This window comes from Oncorhynchus nerka, linkage group LG7 (genome assembly GCF_034236695.1).
Source record: "Oncorhynchus nerka isolate Pitt River linkage group LG7, Oner_Uvic_2.0, whole genome shotgun sequence".
NCBI classification, from domain to species: Eukaryota; Metazoa; Chordata; class Actinopteri; order Salmoniformes; family Salmonidae; genus Oncorhynchus; species Oncorhynchus nerka.
In genome coordinates, this window is record NC_088402.1 from 33,854,355 (window position 1) to 33,869,992 (window position 15,638).

The 15,638-nt window shown below is 43.8% G+C and overlaps 1 protein-coding gene across 2 annotated transcripts in view; it reads left to right on the forward strand.

Annotated features, from left to right (window-relative positions):
- The first annotated feature begins 9,695 nt into the window (after window positions 1-9,695).
- Window positions 9,696-15,638, forward strand: part of LOC115131496 (protein Jumonji-like) — a 97,397-nt gene continuing 91,454 nt past the window's right edge. For both annotated transcript variants that reach the window (XM_029663261.2, XM_029663262.2), the window contains exon 1: window positions 9,696-10,234. In XM_029663261.2, coding sequence (XP_029519121.2) covers window positions 10,190-10,234 — 45 coding nt within the window. In that variant the 5' untranslated portion in view covers window positions 9,696-10,189. The remainder of the gene's footprint in view (window positions 10,235-15,638) is intronic.

Genomic DNA, 15,638 nt, shown 5'->3' on the forward strand with positions numbered 1-15,638 from the left:
TTCACAACCCTCCTCCAACCCTCCTCCAACCCTCCTGTCATTCACAACCCTCCTCCAACCCTCCTGTCATTCACAACCCTCCTCCAACCCTCCTCCAACCCTCCTCCAACCTTCCTGTCATTCACAACCCTCCTCCAACCCTCCTCCAACCCTCCTGTCATTCACAACCCTCCTCCAACCCTCCTGTCATTCACAACCCTCCTCCAACCCTCCTCCAACCCTCCTGTCATTCACAACCCTCCTCCAACCCTCCTCCAACCCTCCTGTCATTCACAACCCTCCTCCAACCCTCCTGTCATTCACAACCCTCCTCCAACCCTCCTGTCATTCACAACCCTCCTCCAACCCTCCTCCAACCCTCCTGTCATTCACAACCCTCCTCCAACCCTCCTGTCATTCACAACCCTCCTCCAACCCTCCTCCAACCCTCCTGTCATTCACAACCCTCCAGGGCTGAGCAACCCTTCATCCCATCAGGAGAGGGACAGGTGTAGCATCAAGGGAAATGTCACAAATTCAACTTCATATTCATCATCTCCAGCACCGCCCCAACATCAACATATGTGAAAATTGTGCATGTCTATGTTTTGTAGTCAAATAAATAGTGGAAGATAAGTGTTTCTAATGACATCATCTGTGTCATTTTAACCAATTATGAGTAGGCATTGCCTAATAATTGGTTGATGATGTCATTGGGAACACTTAACTTCCTCTATCTTTTCACCCCAAAACATAGTAGAAATGCACAACTTTCACATATGATGGTGCTGGGGTGGTGCTGGAGAGGATGAACATGAGGTTGAAAATATTTAACATTTCCCTTTTAATGACCAGAGCCCAGGGGAACCAGGGAAAAAGCTCATCAACAGGACCTTCTGTTACAATCGCCTTCTCTTGTCATCATGCAAACCAAGCAGCTAGGACCAGCTCCATATAAAACACAGGGAATACTCCACCATGTCTGTGAAAAGGCTCTATTCTGCTCAAACGTTATACAGTAGAGGCTCATTGATGCTCGGAATCCTGGAACAAGCTGAACGTATTTGAGCAACACTGATGTAAAATGGCAATTACTTAGTTCCCCAGGTTGATCATTTAGGAGCAATAGCAAAATTCTTTAACGCGATCGAGATCGGGTCGGCTATTCCATCTTTCCCTCTCTGCTCCCCCCCCTCTCCCAGACCACCCAGTCAGTCATGTCGTTCTGTGCTGTGCTCCCCAGCTGTTCCTGGCCATGGTCCGTTTGTGTTACTTTGTTTCCACATGGCTGAGGTCAGTGGCAGTGGCCTACCTCCCTCTCCCTCTCTCCTCGCTCACTCTTTCTCCTCGCTCGCTCGCTCGCTCACTCTCCTTGCTTGCTCACTCTCCTTGCTTGCTTTCTCTCTCTCCCTTCCCTCTCTCTGCCTGTGATCACAAAGCAGAGGGAGGATGGTCTTTGTGAATGGTGCAGGTGTCCTGGGCATGAAAGGGCCCTCAGGGCCACACGGAGACCCAGGAGATTCAGTCCCTGTGGAGGCCTTTCAGACCCACCTCCCATCTGCAGTGGAGCTTGACCCAGCTGAGTCAGCCAGTCAGTCAGCCGAACACCTTTTGTAGCCACTCTTTACGTGGCTACACTGAGGGTGGCAGGCCTCCCCTGGTCATCACTGAATCATGGCTAAAGACTAATCCACTTCAATCAAACCTCAGAATGTGAGGAAGAGATGTGAATGGGCTCCAACTGCTGAGCGGCAGGAAGACAATGACAACCAGAGTGTACCGTTGAATGGAGCGATCACCGAGAGACAGTGACAGACAGAAGATACAAAGTCTCCACATCAGACTGGATCACATGGGGGGCGTCTCCACGCAACGGGTTCAGCTGGACACAGCCACGTCCACATCCGACAGAGTCCCATAGATACAGAATGAAGACAGTGTTCCTAGGTGAGAACAGGTCGGGCTGTGGGTTCTCGGGTGACGCTGTGACAACCAACATTGTCAACATACACAACCGTGGGGCAGCAGCACCCTTGTGGTTGTGTTGAACCAACCAGTAGAGCAGTAGGGTAACTGACATATCAGGGCTTGAACAGTCACACATTCTTTGGATTCTGTTGTTATTGATGTTGTTGTTTACGTTGAACCTGGCTTTTCTCTCTTTCTCGTTGATGTTTACATTTGAGTCCACCTGATGCAATTACCTAGCATGCATTTAATTCCAGGAGGGATTTAGGAACTCAAGGTGTCCAATTATCCTGCGTGGTAGACTGGGACTCTCAGTCTCTCTGTGGGGGGCTAGGGCCGTAAAATAAATGTTGTTTGGGATCCTGACTGGTCCCAGCAGAGAGGAGCGGGTCAGTGGAGGTTAACCTCCCTTTAATGAGGGTAGGTACAGGATTTCCATTTCAACAGGGTAATTTAATACTAGCGCGACCCTCGGCACGCCGCACCATTTAAAACATAGTTTCTCACTCTTTTGTGCCATATTCAACGTCCTCACATGCTCGTAATACTTGAATTTAACAGCAGCTTGAAAATACCAAATGGTACAAGCCTCTATTTTCCAACCTCCTCCCCTCACTGAGCAGAACAGGGCTGTTCTTCTGCCTGTTTTTGCAGTGGAGTCGTAACGTGGTGGGGCAATGAGGAAATCATCTTCCTATAATAAAAAGAGTAAAAGAAGCCGTGCTATTTATACCACATTCAACGTTAAAATACCACAAGAATGTACACTACAGTTGAAAAGTTTTGGGGTCACTTAGAAATGTCCTTGTTTTTGAAAGAAAGACACATTTTTTGTCCATTAAAATGACACCAAATTGATCAGAAATACAGTGTAGACATGGTTAATGTTGTAAATGATGTTGTTGATGTTGTAGCTGGAAATGGACGATTTTGATTGAAATATCTACATAGGTGTACAGAGGCCCATTATCAGCCACCATCACTCCTGTGTTCCAACGGCACGTTGTGTTAGCTAAGTTTATCATTTTAAAAGACTAATTGATCATTAGAAAACCCTTTTGCAATTATGTTAGCACAGCTGAAAACTGTTGTTCTGATTAAAGAAGCAATAAAACTGGCCTTCTTTAGACTAGTTGTGTATCTGGAGCATCAGCATTTGTGGGTTCGATCACAGGCTCAAAATGGCCAGAAACAAAGAACTTACTTCTGAAACTTGTCAGTCTATTCTTGTTCTGAGAAATGAAGTCTATTCCATGCAAGAAATTGCCAAGAAACTGAAGATCTCGTACAACACTGTGTACTACTCCCTTCACAGAACAGCTCAAATTGTCTCTAACCAGAATAGAAAGAGGAGTGGGAGGCCCCAGTACACAACTGAGCAAAAGGACAAGTACATTAGAGTGTCTAGTTAGAGAAACAGACACCTCACAAGTCCTCAACTGGCAGTTTAATTAATTAGTGCCCGCAAAACACCAGTCTCAACATCAACAGTGAAGAGGCGACTACAGGATGCTGGCATTCTAGGCAGAGTTGCAAAAAGAAAAAGCCATATCTCAGACTGGCCAATAAAAAGAAAAGATTAAGATGGGCAAAAGAACACAGACACTGGACAGAGGAAGGCCAGCATCCCAGAGTCGCCTCTTCACTGTTGATGTTGAGACTGGTGTTTTGCGGGTACTATTTAATGAAGCTGCCAGTAACCAAAAAAGTGTTAAACACTCTGAGGTTCAACTCATCCCAAACCATCTCAAATGGGTTGAGGTCGGGTGATTGTGGAGGCCAGGTCATCTGATGCAGCACTCCATCACTCTCCTTCTTAGTCAAATAGCCCTTACATAGCCTGGAGGTGTGTTGGGTCATTGTCCTGTTGAAAAACAATTGATAGTCCTACTAAGAACAAACCAGATTGGATGGCGTATCGCTGCAGAATGCTGTGGTAGCCATGCTGGTTAATTGTGCCTTGAATTCTTAATAAATCACTGACAGTGTCACTGGCAAAGCACCCCCACACCATCACACCTCCTCCATGCTTCACTGTGGGAACCACACATGTGGAGATCATCCGTTCACCTACTCTGCGTCACACAAAGATATGGCGGTTGGACTCAAATTTGGACTCATCAGACCAAAGGACAAATTTCCACCGGTCTAATGTCCATTGCTCGTGTATCTTGGTCCAAGCAAGTCTATTCTTCTTATTGGTGTCCTTTAGTAGTTGTTTCTTTGCAGCAATTCAACCATGAAGGCCTGATTCACACTGTCTTCTCTGAACATTTGATGTTTAGATGTGTCTGTTACTTGAACTCTGTGAAGCATTTATTTGGGCTGGAATTTCTGACGCTGGTAACTCTAATGAACTTATCATCTGCAGCAGAGGTAACTCTGGGTCTTCCTTTCCTGTGGTGGTCCTCATGAGAGCCAGTTTCATCATAGCGCTTGATGGTTTTTGCGACTGACTGACCTTCATGTCTAAAAGTAATGATGGACTGTCCTTTCTCGTTGCTTATTTGAGCTGTTCTTGCCATAATATGGACTTGGTCTTTTACCAAATAAAACCTTCTTCTGTATACCACCCCTACCTTGTCACAACACAACTGATTGGCTCAAACGCATTAAGAAGTAAAGAAATTCCACAAATGAACTTTTAACAAGGCACACCTGTTAATTGGTTGAGAGAATACCAAGGGTGTGCGTAGCTGTCATGAAGGCAAAAGGTGGCTACTTTGAAGAATCTCAAATATAAAATATATTTTGATATGTGTGACACTTTTTGGGTTACTACATGATTCCATACATAATATTGCATAGTTTTGATGTCTTCACTATTATTTCGACAATGTAGAACATAGTAACAATAAATAAAAACCCTTGAATGAGTAGGTGTGTCCGAACGTTTGACTGGTACTGTATATAAAAAGATCTTTCAACATGAATTTCTTTTCCCTTTTTTTCAATGGATTATTAGCCATGTGCCAAATGAACAGTCTTTCCCCTCCACTGCACCTCCCATTCCTTCCCTCTACTCTGTTACGGGACATCAGTCTGAGTAGCACCGTCTGCTCTGTTCAGCCTCACTCACCAATTAAAACCATGGAGAGTGAGAGCTCCAATCAAATCCTGCCCTGGTCTGACTGCCCCCTCCTCCCCACCCACCAGACCCCCTACCAGAACCCCCACGGCCCATCAGGACACGGTCAGACTCCTCAATCCACCTCCACCTCAACCCCACCTCCCCACCTCAGAGCAGACCTAACACCAAGCAGCCTGTTTAAAGGAGGTTTAAACATGTCTGTCTGCTCAGCGTCATGGCCTGCATGGGCCCCTAGATCAAGTCAAATTTACCTACAGCTATTAGTGGAGAACATGCGTTTGCAATAGAGGCCAGCAGGAATAGTGAATAGGGGCCAGGCAGCCAAGAAACCCTCTGGTCATGGTCCTCCACTATTTTCCAGGCCCTATTTAGTCGAGGAGGAATAGAGCATAAGCAATTGTAGTGGAAACACTAGCCTGCTTGCTGTGTGGGGGCTAACTCCAAGTCCTTGCACAGCACACAACACAGTCTGGTTCATTGATTCATTTAGGCTTAAATGTCACTCAACAGGACAGAGCTCCACAGAGTCCCTGGGTGCAGGAGGACATGGAAAAACAGAAAGCACTCATGTCACAAACATTAACTGAACTATTTATGTCTCTACATCAGGATGCCACATCACTGATGAGTAAATTGATTATTTAAAAATTGATTTATCCCTATACATGAACAAACGTTATTATGTAGTGTAAAGTTTCAGTGTAACAGTTTATAAATATCTTATGGATATTTCATAAATGAGTCATAAAAATGTATAAATATTCAGGCAATCATCAAGACATACCTTATAAATGATCTGATAATGGCTTATAAATGAATAGTATTACACGTGTTCCTACCTTACAGTATATGTGAACCCTGTGGTTAACTGGGCCTGGATGCTGATGTGATTTAATCAGACCCATAATATCATGGTAATATCATGTCATCTGCAGCTTTCACTGCGGCTTATTGATCTACCAGATATTGATCCATAGTCTTTACTCATTCATGGACAAGTTCATTGCTTTGATCAGTGCGAGCATGGTGCTGAATCTACATCAAACATGCTGGGGAGTGATATCCCATCCTTGATGCAGGACTATAATGAAATCAACATGTTGATGCGCTGGTGTTCATCTGTTCCCTGTAGGGCTCAATTCAGCACCTCGGTTCACTATCATCAGGAAGTGCACCTGATCCATCCCCAGTGGAAATAGACTGATGTTTTTTTTGTTGCTTTAAGAACATTAAAGAGCCAATCCAACAGCAGAAGAGACTTCACCTTACGTTTTTACATAATCTTAGAGACTTGACTTTGCTGCTGTGAGCAACAGTAACAGTACTTACCCACATCACACAGGTCCACGCCAGTGGTGGCTGGTGGCAGTTTAAATGGGGAGGACGGGCTCATAGTAATGGCTGGAACGGAATTAATGGAATGGTATCAAACACATCAAACACCTGGATTCCATGTTTGATACCATTCCATTCACACCATTCCATTCATTATTATGAGCCGTCCTCCCCTCACCAACCTCCTCTGGTCCACACAGTCTTCCCTTCTCACACTGCATCATCATGTAGGTTTGTCATTTCTCCTGATAGGTCACTGAGGGGCAAGAGGATCCAGTCAGAAAACAGTCATCACAACCAACCAAGATCCTGCTCATCAGTCCCTCAAGACGCACACACAGTTCTGACGACTTCAAAGTAACGCTAATCCCTGACAGTGTAGGGGCCAGTAGGGATGTTCTGAGTAACAGAAGGCAGCAGAGTTGTTTTTGACTTGAAGTTCAGTAACCTTCCTTCCAGTCGAAAACAGTCATATGCCAAATGCGAACGTTAAAGGGAAAGGGGACACATAGTCAGTTGCACAACTGAATGAATTCAGCAGAAATGTGTCTTCTGCATTTAAACCAACTCCTTTGAATCCGAGAGGTACGAGTGGCTGCCGGTTTGAAAAGCGAGCTCTTTCCGGGGATGGAAGGTGTCGCCGTACTCCTAATTATCCCAATAGGCAAATCAAGAAGATGGAAATACTGCTGTTTTAAAAAATCAAATAAAACATGCTTTTCCATCAGCATGATAGGCTAGTTAATGCAGCTCATTGAATTCCATAAAAATGCCATGCTTAGCATTGGGGTGAGTAGCTACCAGAAGTGTTGTGGAACTAAATGGGCTGCTTTACCACTCGCTACCTAGCATGAGGATGAAAAAGGCAGTTGAATTAATAACTAGCAGTATTTTAATCTTCTCAATTTGCTGAATATGATAATTAGGAGTACAGTGACACCTTCTTTTCCTGGATTGAGGTGGGTTTTCAAACCATTTCTCTTCTTGTTCACCGAGATGAAAACATATTGGAATATGACCATTTGGACTTGAAGGTTTACTGAACTTCAAGTCAAAAACCCTTGGTTAATTGGTTCCCTGTTCACTGCTAAATAACTGTTTTTCAGGAAAGAGATGAGATTTTCCCTTGGTTGTGGGGGTGGTAGATGCCTACAGTATCTTAAAGTGAAGGAAGGATGCTTAGATTCATGATTAGTAGGCTATGATTAATCTACTTAATCTTCTAGTCAACTTTAACATGAAAAGCTCATTTTGAGTCATATGGATGGTGCTAGGTGAATGTGTCACATTTCTAAGCAATGTGGTGACAATTACTGTAACCTCCTACTGTAGCCCAGATCTCATCTGGAGTGAGTTTAGTAGGCTACAACAGAAATGCATTCAATGTTTATTTAAACAGAAACGGTACAAACAACAGGTTGAAGAAGAGAACTATGGTGGCCCAGAGGGCGGTTGTGTATGGTGTTGTGCTGCACCAGTTTTGAGATCTCTAATGGTCACACCCATATTGATCAGGCCACACCTCGCTACACCGTTGGACTTGTAACCAGAAGGTTGCAAGATCGAATCCCAGAGTTGACAAGGTAAAAATCTGTTGTTCTGCCCCTGAACAAGGCAGTTAACCCACTGTTCCTAGCCTGTCATTGAAAATAAGAATTTGTTCTTAACTGACTTGCCTAGTTAAATAAAGGTACAAACAAAAACTGGAGGAAATGTACCTTAAAGGCTGTTAAAGAACGGTGCACACTGTTTTAGGGAAATGTGTTGTTCAGTAGCATGTTGTCCATGAACGTACACACCGCCACGCAATGCAGAAAACATTGAACCGAACTGAATGGCAGTGGTGGAAAAAGTACTACATTGTCATACTTGAGTAAAAGTAAAGATACCTTAATAGAAAATGACTCAAGTAAAAGTCACTTAATTTCAAATTCCTTATATTAAGCAAACCAGACGGAACTAATTTCTTGTTTTTACGGATAGCCAGGGGCACACTCCAACCCTCAGACATAATTTACGAAAAGAAGCATGTGTGTTTAGTGAATCTGCCAGATCAGAGGCAGTAGAGATGACCAGGAATGTTCTCTTGGTGTGTGAATTGGATAATTTTACTGTCCTGCTAAGCATTCAAAGTGTACTGACTACTTTTGGGTTTCAGGGTTTTAGTATGGAGTAAAAAGTACATTATTTTATTTAGGAATGTAGTGAAGTAAAAGTTGTCAAAAATATGAATAAAGTAAAGTACAGATACCCCCCAAAACTACTTAAGTAGTACTTTAAGGTATTTTTACTTAATTACTTCACACCACTGCTGAATGTCATCACTAGCTTCCATAGCTTCAAAGTCATAAACCCCAGCCATTTCTACAATTTATCTTCTTAAAATGTGATTTGAAACCTAACCTTAATCACACTGCTAACCTTATGCCTAACTCTAACCTTAAAACATTACTAAAAGGCTGTTTAAAAAAAACAAAAAAAAAACAATTTGGACTTTGTAGATGTGAATCTGACTTTGTGGCTATTGAAGCTAGTGTAAACCAAACTGAACGCACCCCTGTAGGTTATGTGCTATTGCAAGCTGCATGTACTCAGCGCGAGTGACTTTAGGAAGCCATTTTGGAAAATCGGAAATCCTAAATTTTCACATACACATTTGATAAACTTCCCAAAAATAATATGGTCGCTGTGATGAAGGTTTATTTGACCGCTTGCCTTACCTCAATGCTACAATGCCATTCTGAAGGTGAATGCAGGCCTGTGGCCTAAAAAGAACATGACAGAGGTCAAAGGCACTGCATCTCAGTGCTATAGGCGTCACTACAGACCATGGTTTGATTCCAGGCTGTATCACAACCGTGATTGGGAGTCCCAAAGCTCGCACAATTGTCCAGAGTCATCCCGGTTTGGCTGGGGTAGGCCTTCATTGTAAATAAGAATGTGTTCTTAACTGACTTGCCTAGTTAAATCAAATAAAAAACATGGTCAATTACTTTGTAGCATTGGCATTGCATAGATTGAGGGCTTGAAATTGTTGCTAATTTGCACACTAAATATGAATGGGCTCCAGGTCAGCTTTTCACAGGATCGCTCGAGCCACTGAGGAGAAATAGGAAACTAAGTAACTTGTAATTAGCGAAGAACCAGCTAGCCTACACGTGGGGATCCCATTCATTCAAACAAGATAGGCTACTTTATCCCGGATATATTATTCATCTCGCGTTTTGTAAAATCATTTTTACTCGGTGCCTGAAAAACGGCCTTTTAAAGTTGCCGCTGTCCATGGTAACGGATGTGATAGGCTGAACCAGGGGAAGAAAGAAACTCGCCTCGTTTAGAATAGCTGCGGTGCTGGAGTAGTCTACACTCGTCGCCTGATAGTTCCAGCCAAAACGGAACATCGAACCTTTTTTATTTGATTTATTTGGTTCGATTTAAATTCTCTTCTCTCACAAGATGTGACTCTTTTCAAAGAACAGACTAATACCTTAGAATATCCATGTCGTTCAGGATAGCTGGGAGAGAGAACGTCAATGGTTTTTCTACGAATGGAAGTTATTTGTTGTGAATTGTTTTGAATATGTTATTCCGAAGTGAGTTTGTTTTTTGTTTGTCTCCGTTCGTCGTGGACCTTTAATTTGGAATCTAACGACGAAATCCAGATCGTCAAGGGAAACCCAAAGCGAGGATTCTACAAAGCCAGAGAGCTCACAGACCGGGGATTTAAATTGTTTGGTGTGCTCCGGGAGAAGCGAGAGTCAAAGAAAGAAATTCATGTGGCCATTCTCTCTTTAGCAAAACATTTTGGATTGCAGAATGAGCAAGGAAAGACCTAAGAGGAATATCATCCAAAAGAAATACGTGAGTAACTACTAGCCTATTATTGTCCAATGTGTAAAATAATATAACCTTTACAAGTTTGCACGTTCATTTCGCCTGTTTTGAAGAAAATGCACAAACTTCGATCACGGAGTGTGAAGGTTACCATTACACAGCTGTGGCCTATTGGGGCCGAATTTCCTTTTTAGATGGTAAAGTTGTAGAATGTGTTATCAATTAGACTTTATTTAAATGGTCGATTTTGCTAAATTTCTTCAACATCAGACAAGACGATTTATTTGATTATTAACTATCCATGGAAGGGCAATGCGCATTCTGGAATCATCTCTGTACAATATAACAAACGACTTGTTGTGTGAGATTGATTGATTAAGTCAGAATTTTCCACAGGAGCTGGCTAATTGTTTTCAGAATGTCTTTGTTTTCTCCCATAGCCCCTTTTCAGAGCCATGAAGACACAGCCCATGGCTGATTCCGGGTTCTATACCCCATGCTGAGTAGCCCGATATAAACTGTGTTATTTATAAATGAACACCTCGTTTTGCTATTGGATATCACAATATTCACTTTATTTATGTTGATGCGACTTGAGAGTACCTGACTAGCACGGTCCGACCATGACGAGTGGACTGTAGCTCTTTAATTTTCTCCGTAGAGCGGAGAGCGCAGAAAGGGGGTCAGGCAATTGAACATTTCCGTAGAATTTCCAATAATTTCCAATCGTAGTGGAACGCTCAGGAGGAGTTGCTTGTCTGCCTTTGCTTACTAACATATATATGGAATAAAGTGTCTGATCATTTTAATTTCGCGTAGCACGTCTGTGTGACCTCTGTGAATGGGATATATATTGCAGCCTGAGCTTGCTGAGCAAGAATGTTCGATTCTCTGATAGTTTTTTATTTATTATTCGGGTGATCTCCAGTCAATAGTTTTTAAGCAGACGAGAGACCATGGATGCAACTAAACGAAATGTCAGCGGTTATTTGATTTAAGCGCTAGCTTGTTTATGGTGTAATGTTGAGGTAGTGTTTCAGTCGCATTGCAGAGGTTCATGTGAAGGGGAAGCAAGAAGCGACCATTTTCTTTCTGCGATTACCTAATACCGGCGAATTTGGCAGAAGGGGGCGATATCAATGTTGGTAATTTTAAGGTTTTTACCCTCGGTGTAACCTACAACATTTAAAGTATTTTAAATTGGGGTTTAAAACAGGCGTAAGCTAAACAATGGCGTACTCTCAAACGGAGACACTCAGCACATCGCATGGCTGAGTTTAACCCTCACATTACAGCGTGTGTTCTCGTGTGAAGTTTCCTCGCGTGAAAACAATGTGAAGTTATTATGAACCACAATGAATAATACATTTTATTTCAGATGTACCTTTTTGTTACCATTTAACTCATCTCAAAACATTTTGGCCACGTGTGGGCCTGCTGCTGACTAGGCTACTTTGTTTGTGGCCCACGGTGCACCGAGAATAATCAAAGTCCATCATAACTGCCTTCCCCAAGCGTTCCACTCTTAATAACGTGGTTGAAACATTATACCTTTATATTATGAGGTGAAATAATACTTAATTCTTGAAGTGTTAAACATATAGTTTTCAAACTTGAATTAGTCCGTACATTTCCCCATGAGTTTGATACTCTTTCTCCCCAAAATACTCACCTCTTATGGCAATGCTATTAAAGTGATCAATGCATTACATGTCCAGCTTTATTTTGGGGCCTGGTGAGATGATTTGACAGCGAAAAAGACATGGGACAAAATTGCTGCTGAAGTCTAAAATGGTCTATTTTTACATTTTATTCGTAATAACGTGTGTAATTATAGATGTATGCTCATGTGGCTGTGTGTGGAATGGGCCCGCACAGAACATGGTCTTCACATCTGCTGAGGTGCAGCAGCTGGGGTAGAAATCTGCTCCGAACAAACCATGCGAACAACAAAACAACCTGGAGGTGCCCCCCTCTCCTTGGGCCCCCCACTCAGAACGCAACACCCTCCCCCCTCAACAACTCTTGGCCCCTCTGGTTTAACCTCCCCTTAATTAGCGTTAGACAATTATCCATGCTTGGCTTAAGCATGTCCCCTGGAACACTGTGAGTTGTTATTCTCCCCCATGTGCTCCATCCATGTTATTAAAATTCATCAGTCAGGGAAAAAACCCGTAATAAAAGCAAACAAGGTAAGGCAATTACTGCTCCTTTGATAGGACACAAAAGTTAAAACAGCCCCTCTCAAATAACTCTGGTTTCTATGATGGCTGATCACTTTGCCTGGCAATTTGACAGACATTTAGAGGCAAAAACACGTTCTCTCCTATTCTGGAATTCTATATTTGTATATTCAGTGAATTTGTTGGGGTGGGTTTAGGTCAATTGGGAAGCAGCGTTAGTTATTTTTGTGGTGTTGTTTAACTGAACATAGCATTGAGAGGAGGTGTGCAGCCAGGGCCAATTTGTCCTGACAAGGCTGTTCTCAGGCTGTGTGGTGGGATAGAGCCGGGCTGTGTGGTGGGATAGAGCCGGGCTGTGTGGTGGGATAGAGCCGGGCTGTGTGGTGGGATAGAGCCGGGCTGTGTGGTGGGATAGAGCCGGGCTGTGTGCTGGGATAGAGCCGGGCTGTGTGCTGGGATAGAGCCGGGCTGTGTGCTGGGATAGAGCCGGGCTGTGTGCTGGGATAGAGCCGGGCTGTGTGGTGGAATAGAGCCGGGCTGTGTGGTGGGATAGAGCCGGGCTGTGTGGTGGGATAGAGCCGGGCTGTGTGGTGGGATAGAGCCGGGCTGTGTGGTGGGATAGAGCCGGGCTGTGTGGTGGGATAGAGCCGGGCTGTGTGGTGGGATAGAGCCGGGCTGTGTGGTGGGATAGAGCCGAGCTGTGTGGTGGGATAGAGCCGAGCTGTGTGGTGGGATAGAGCCGGGCTGTGTGGTGGGATAGAGCCGGGCTGTGTGGTGGGATAGAGCCGGGCTGTGTGGTGGGATAGAGCCGGGCTGTGTGGTGGGATAAGCACAGCTGCTGCAGGGGTCTTTACAAATGTAAAGAAGTTGTCAGTGTTTCATCAGTCGCACAACTGATGAGGGCGAATTTGAAAAATCCACTGCAGTGTGTGGCGCACAAAAAGAGGAAACAAAAATAGAGCGGGGGCCGGGAACGAGGCCTGTAAAGGTTCCGCCCCCCTCACTCTCCCTCCCCAGTCCTTTAAATGTGGGCCTCTTGTTCACACACAAGGGTTTGTGGACCTGAGCATGAATGTGCTTAATATAACCTTCTGTTTTAATGCAGATGGTAATTTATTAATTTTTATCCTTATTATCCTTAGTTCCTCTCTGAGGAGCCCTGGCACTGTAACTGGGTCAGTGAGATGCTGTGAGTTAGGGAGGTTATAACAGGAATGTTTCAGATACTTTATCCTTACTCTATACCACTACCCTCCCTCGCACCTTCTCGTCAAGCGTTCTCAGTATTAGCTTTAGTTATATCCTCTCTTATATCGGAAGAACCACTGACACCACAGTACGTGGAGAGCCGTATGTCTTGGAAGGCAGGGAGCTGGTAGACACAGCATTTTGATTCAGTTCTTCTCAGTGTTTTGCTGTCTGCCAACAGACAATGTTCCACTTTACTGCATCGTTACGGGAGCTCCCCAAACTGCCGGTTTTAATTTGGGCCGCCGGTGATCAGCAGCAGCCAGCCCATCGCTTCCTATTCTCCGTTTTCTCTCTCTCTCTTCTCTGTCCCGATTTTTATAGCAGCTTTACGTCACACACCCTGACCCTCTTACCCTGTCATGTAATGTGACCTTTCTCTTATCCGCTGTTATCATCTCGGGACATTCTCTGCACACGCCACAGTTCCTCCTTTGTTAGTTAGACCAACCTGTTTATGGGCAAACTACCAGCCAGGATCATGCCTTACTGTACCAGACAGGTGAACACAGTGTAAGGAATGTGCCTGCTGTATTGATGTGGGTAATGACTGTCTGTGCGGAGGAGGATGTTTACCTATGGACTATAATCCTGTCTAAAATATACACTATCGAATGTGCCAATATTCTGAGAGGACAATGTGTCGGACATTGTGCTGTATTGAAAGACTGTTCAGGATATATAAATGTCACTTAAACCATGTGTATTCTGGATCTATATATATGTGTGTGTGTGTCACGTACACCATATTCTCACTGAATGCACTGTTTAATTTTGCTCCGTGATTTATGTCGTCCTACTCCTGTGGGTTTGGCCGGACAGCTGGACAGCCCTGAGAGGACACAAGCTGTCTACACAAAGTGTGTGTGTGGCAGCCACAGCTCATCCGTCCAGGATCCCCGAGAAGCTGAATCAACATTTTTAGATGTTTTTGGTTTGGCCTTAACATGCTTAAGCTCTGAGGAGGGAGGACACTGGACACTAAGCTGGACAGTACTAGGGAGGCTCCATAGGTTTGACTGGAGGGCAGAACAGGGGCGACTTGGACTGTCACTAGAATGGAGGCCATTATGAACAAGAGGCCTTAACCTCACCAGCTGAATGGATGAGGTCATGGTTAGAGATCTAGTGCTGCAGTGTCCTGCCATCCAACCACTAACCTAACAAAGCAGGCCTAGAAAGACACCGGAGCGGAGTCCCTACTTCTGTTCTCTGGAGAAACGGAAGTTAGGTTGAAAATACTGTATCTTTGAAACCTGAAAACATCCACTTTCTACCTACCCTGTGGGGAGAGTCCAACCATAGACAGCAGGTCAGTTCTATACGCTCTCGGTCAATCCGGTATTATCCCCAGATCCCCCTCTACCACTCGGACTTGTCTTCATCAGGCAGCAGTAAGCCTCCAGGGATAAAGCAATAGAATGGAGCCTTTGATTATATTGATCCGCATTAGACTCTTAACGCCTGTATGGCTACAAGCTGCTCAATGGGGAAACAAGTGTTATTTTTTAGTGTTATTCAACATGATTTATAAATCATTATAGTCCATGTCTAAATATAGTTTACATTATACTGTTAGTGCTTAGTGTTATACCTGGTTTATAGGCCTCGTATTTACTCATACAGTATCTGACTGAGTCGTAGTGCACTCATAACAAAACTCTTATGTAGTTCTGGGTTTCCTCCAATTTATTCTCTATGAATCATGAGTGATGCAATCAGGGTGATGTTTGTAATGACGCTGTATAATATCTTTGTTTCCTGCCAGAGAGCTCACGTGGACCTTTTGGCCACTGCTCTGTGTTAGATTGGCACACTGACTTATCCACAGGTTGTTACATTGTAGTCAGGGTTTCTCAGATGTCACATTTACTGTGACGATGAAGATATCTTTTTTTCTCTTTCCATTTTTATTGCAGCCATTTTGAGGCCTTTGAACAAGCCTGGGTCGTTTCTGAAAGATGACCTCCCTCTCAGTGCATGTTAATGCAGCCTTTTCA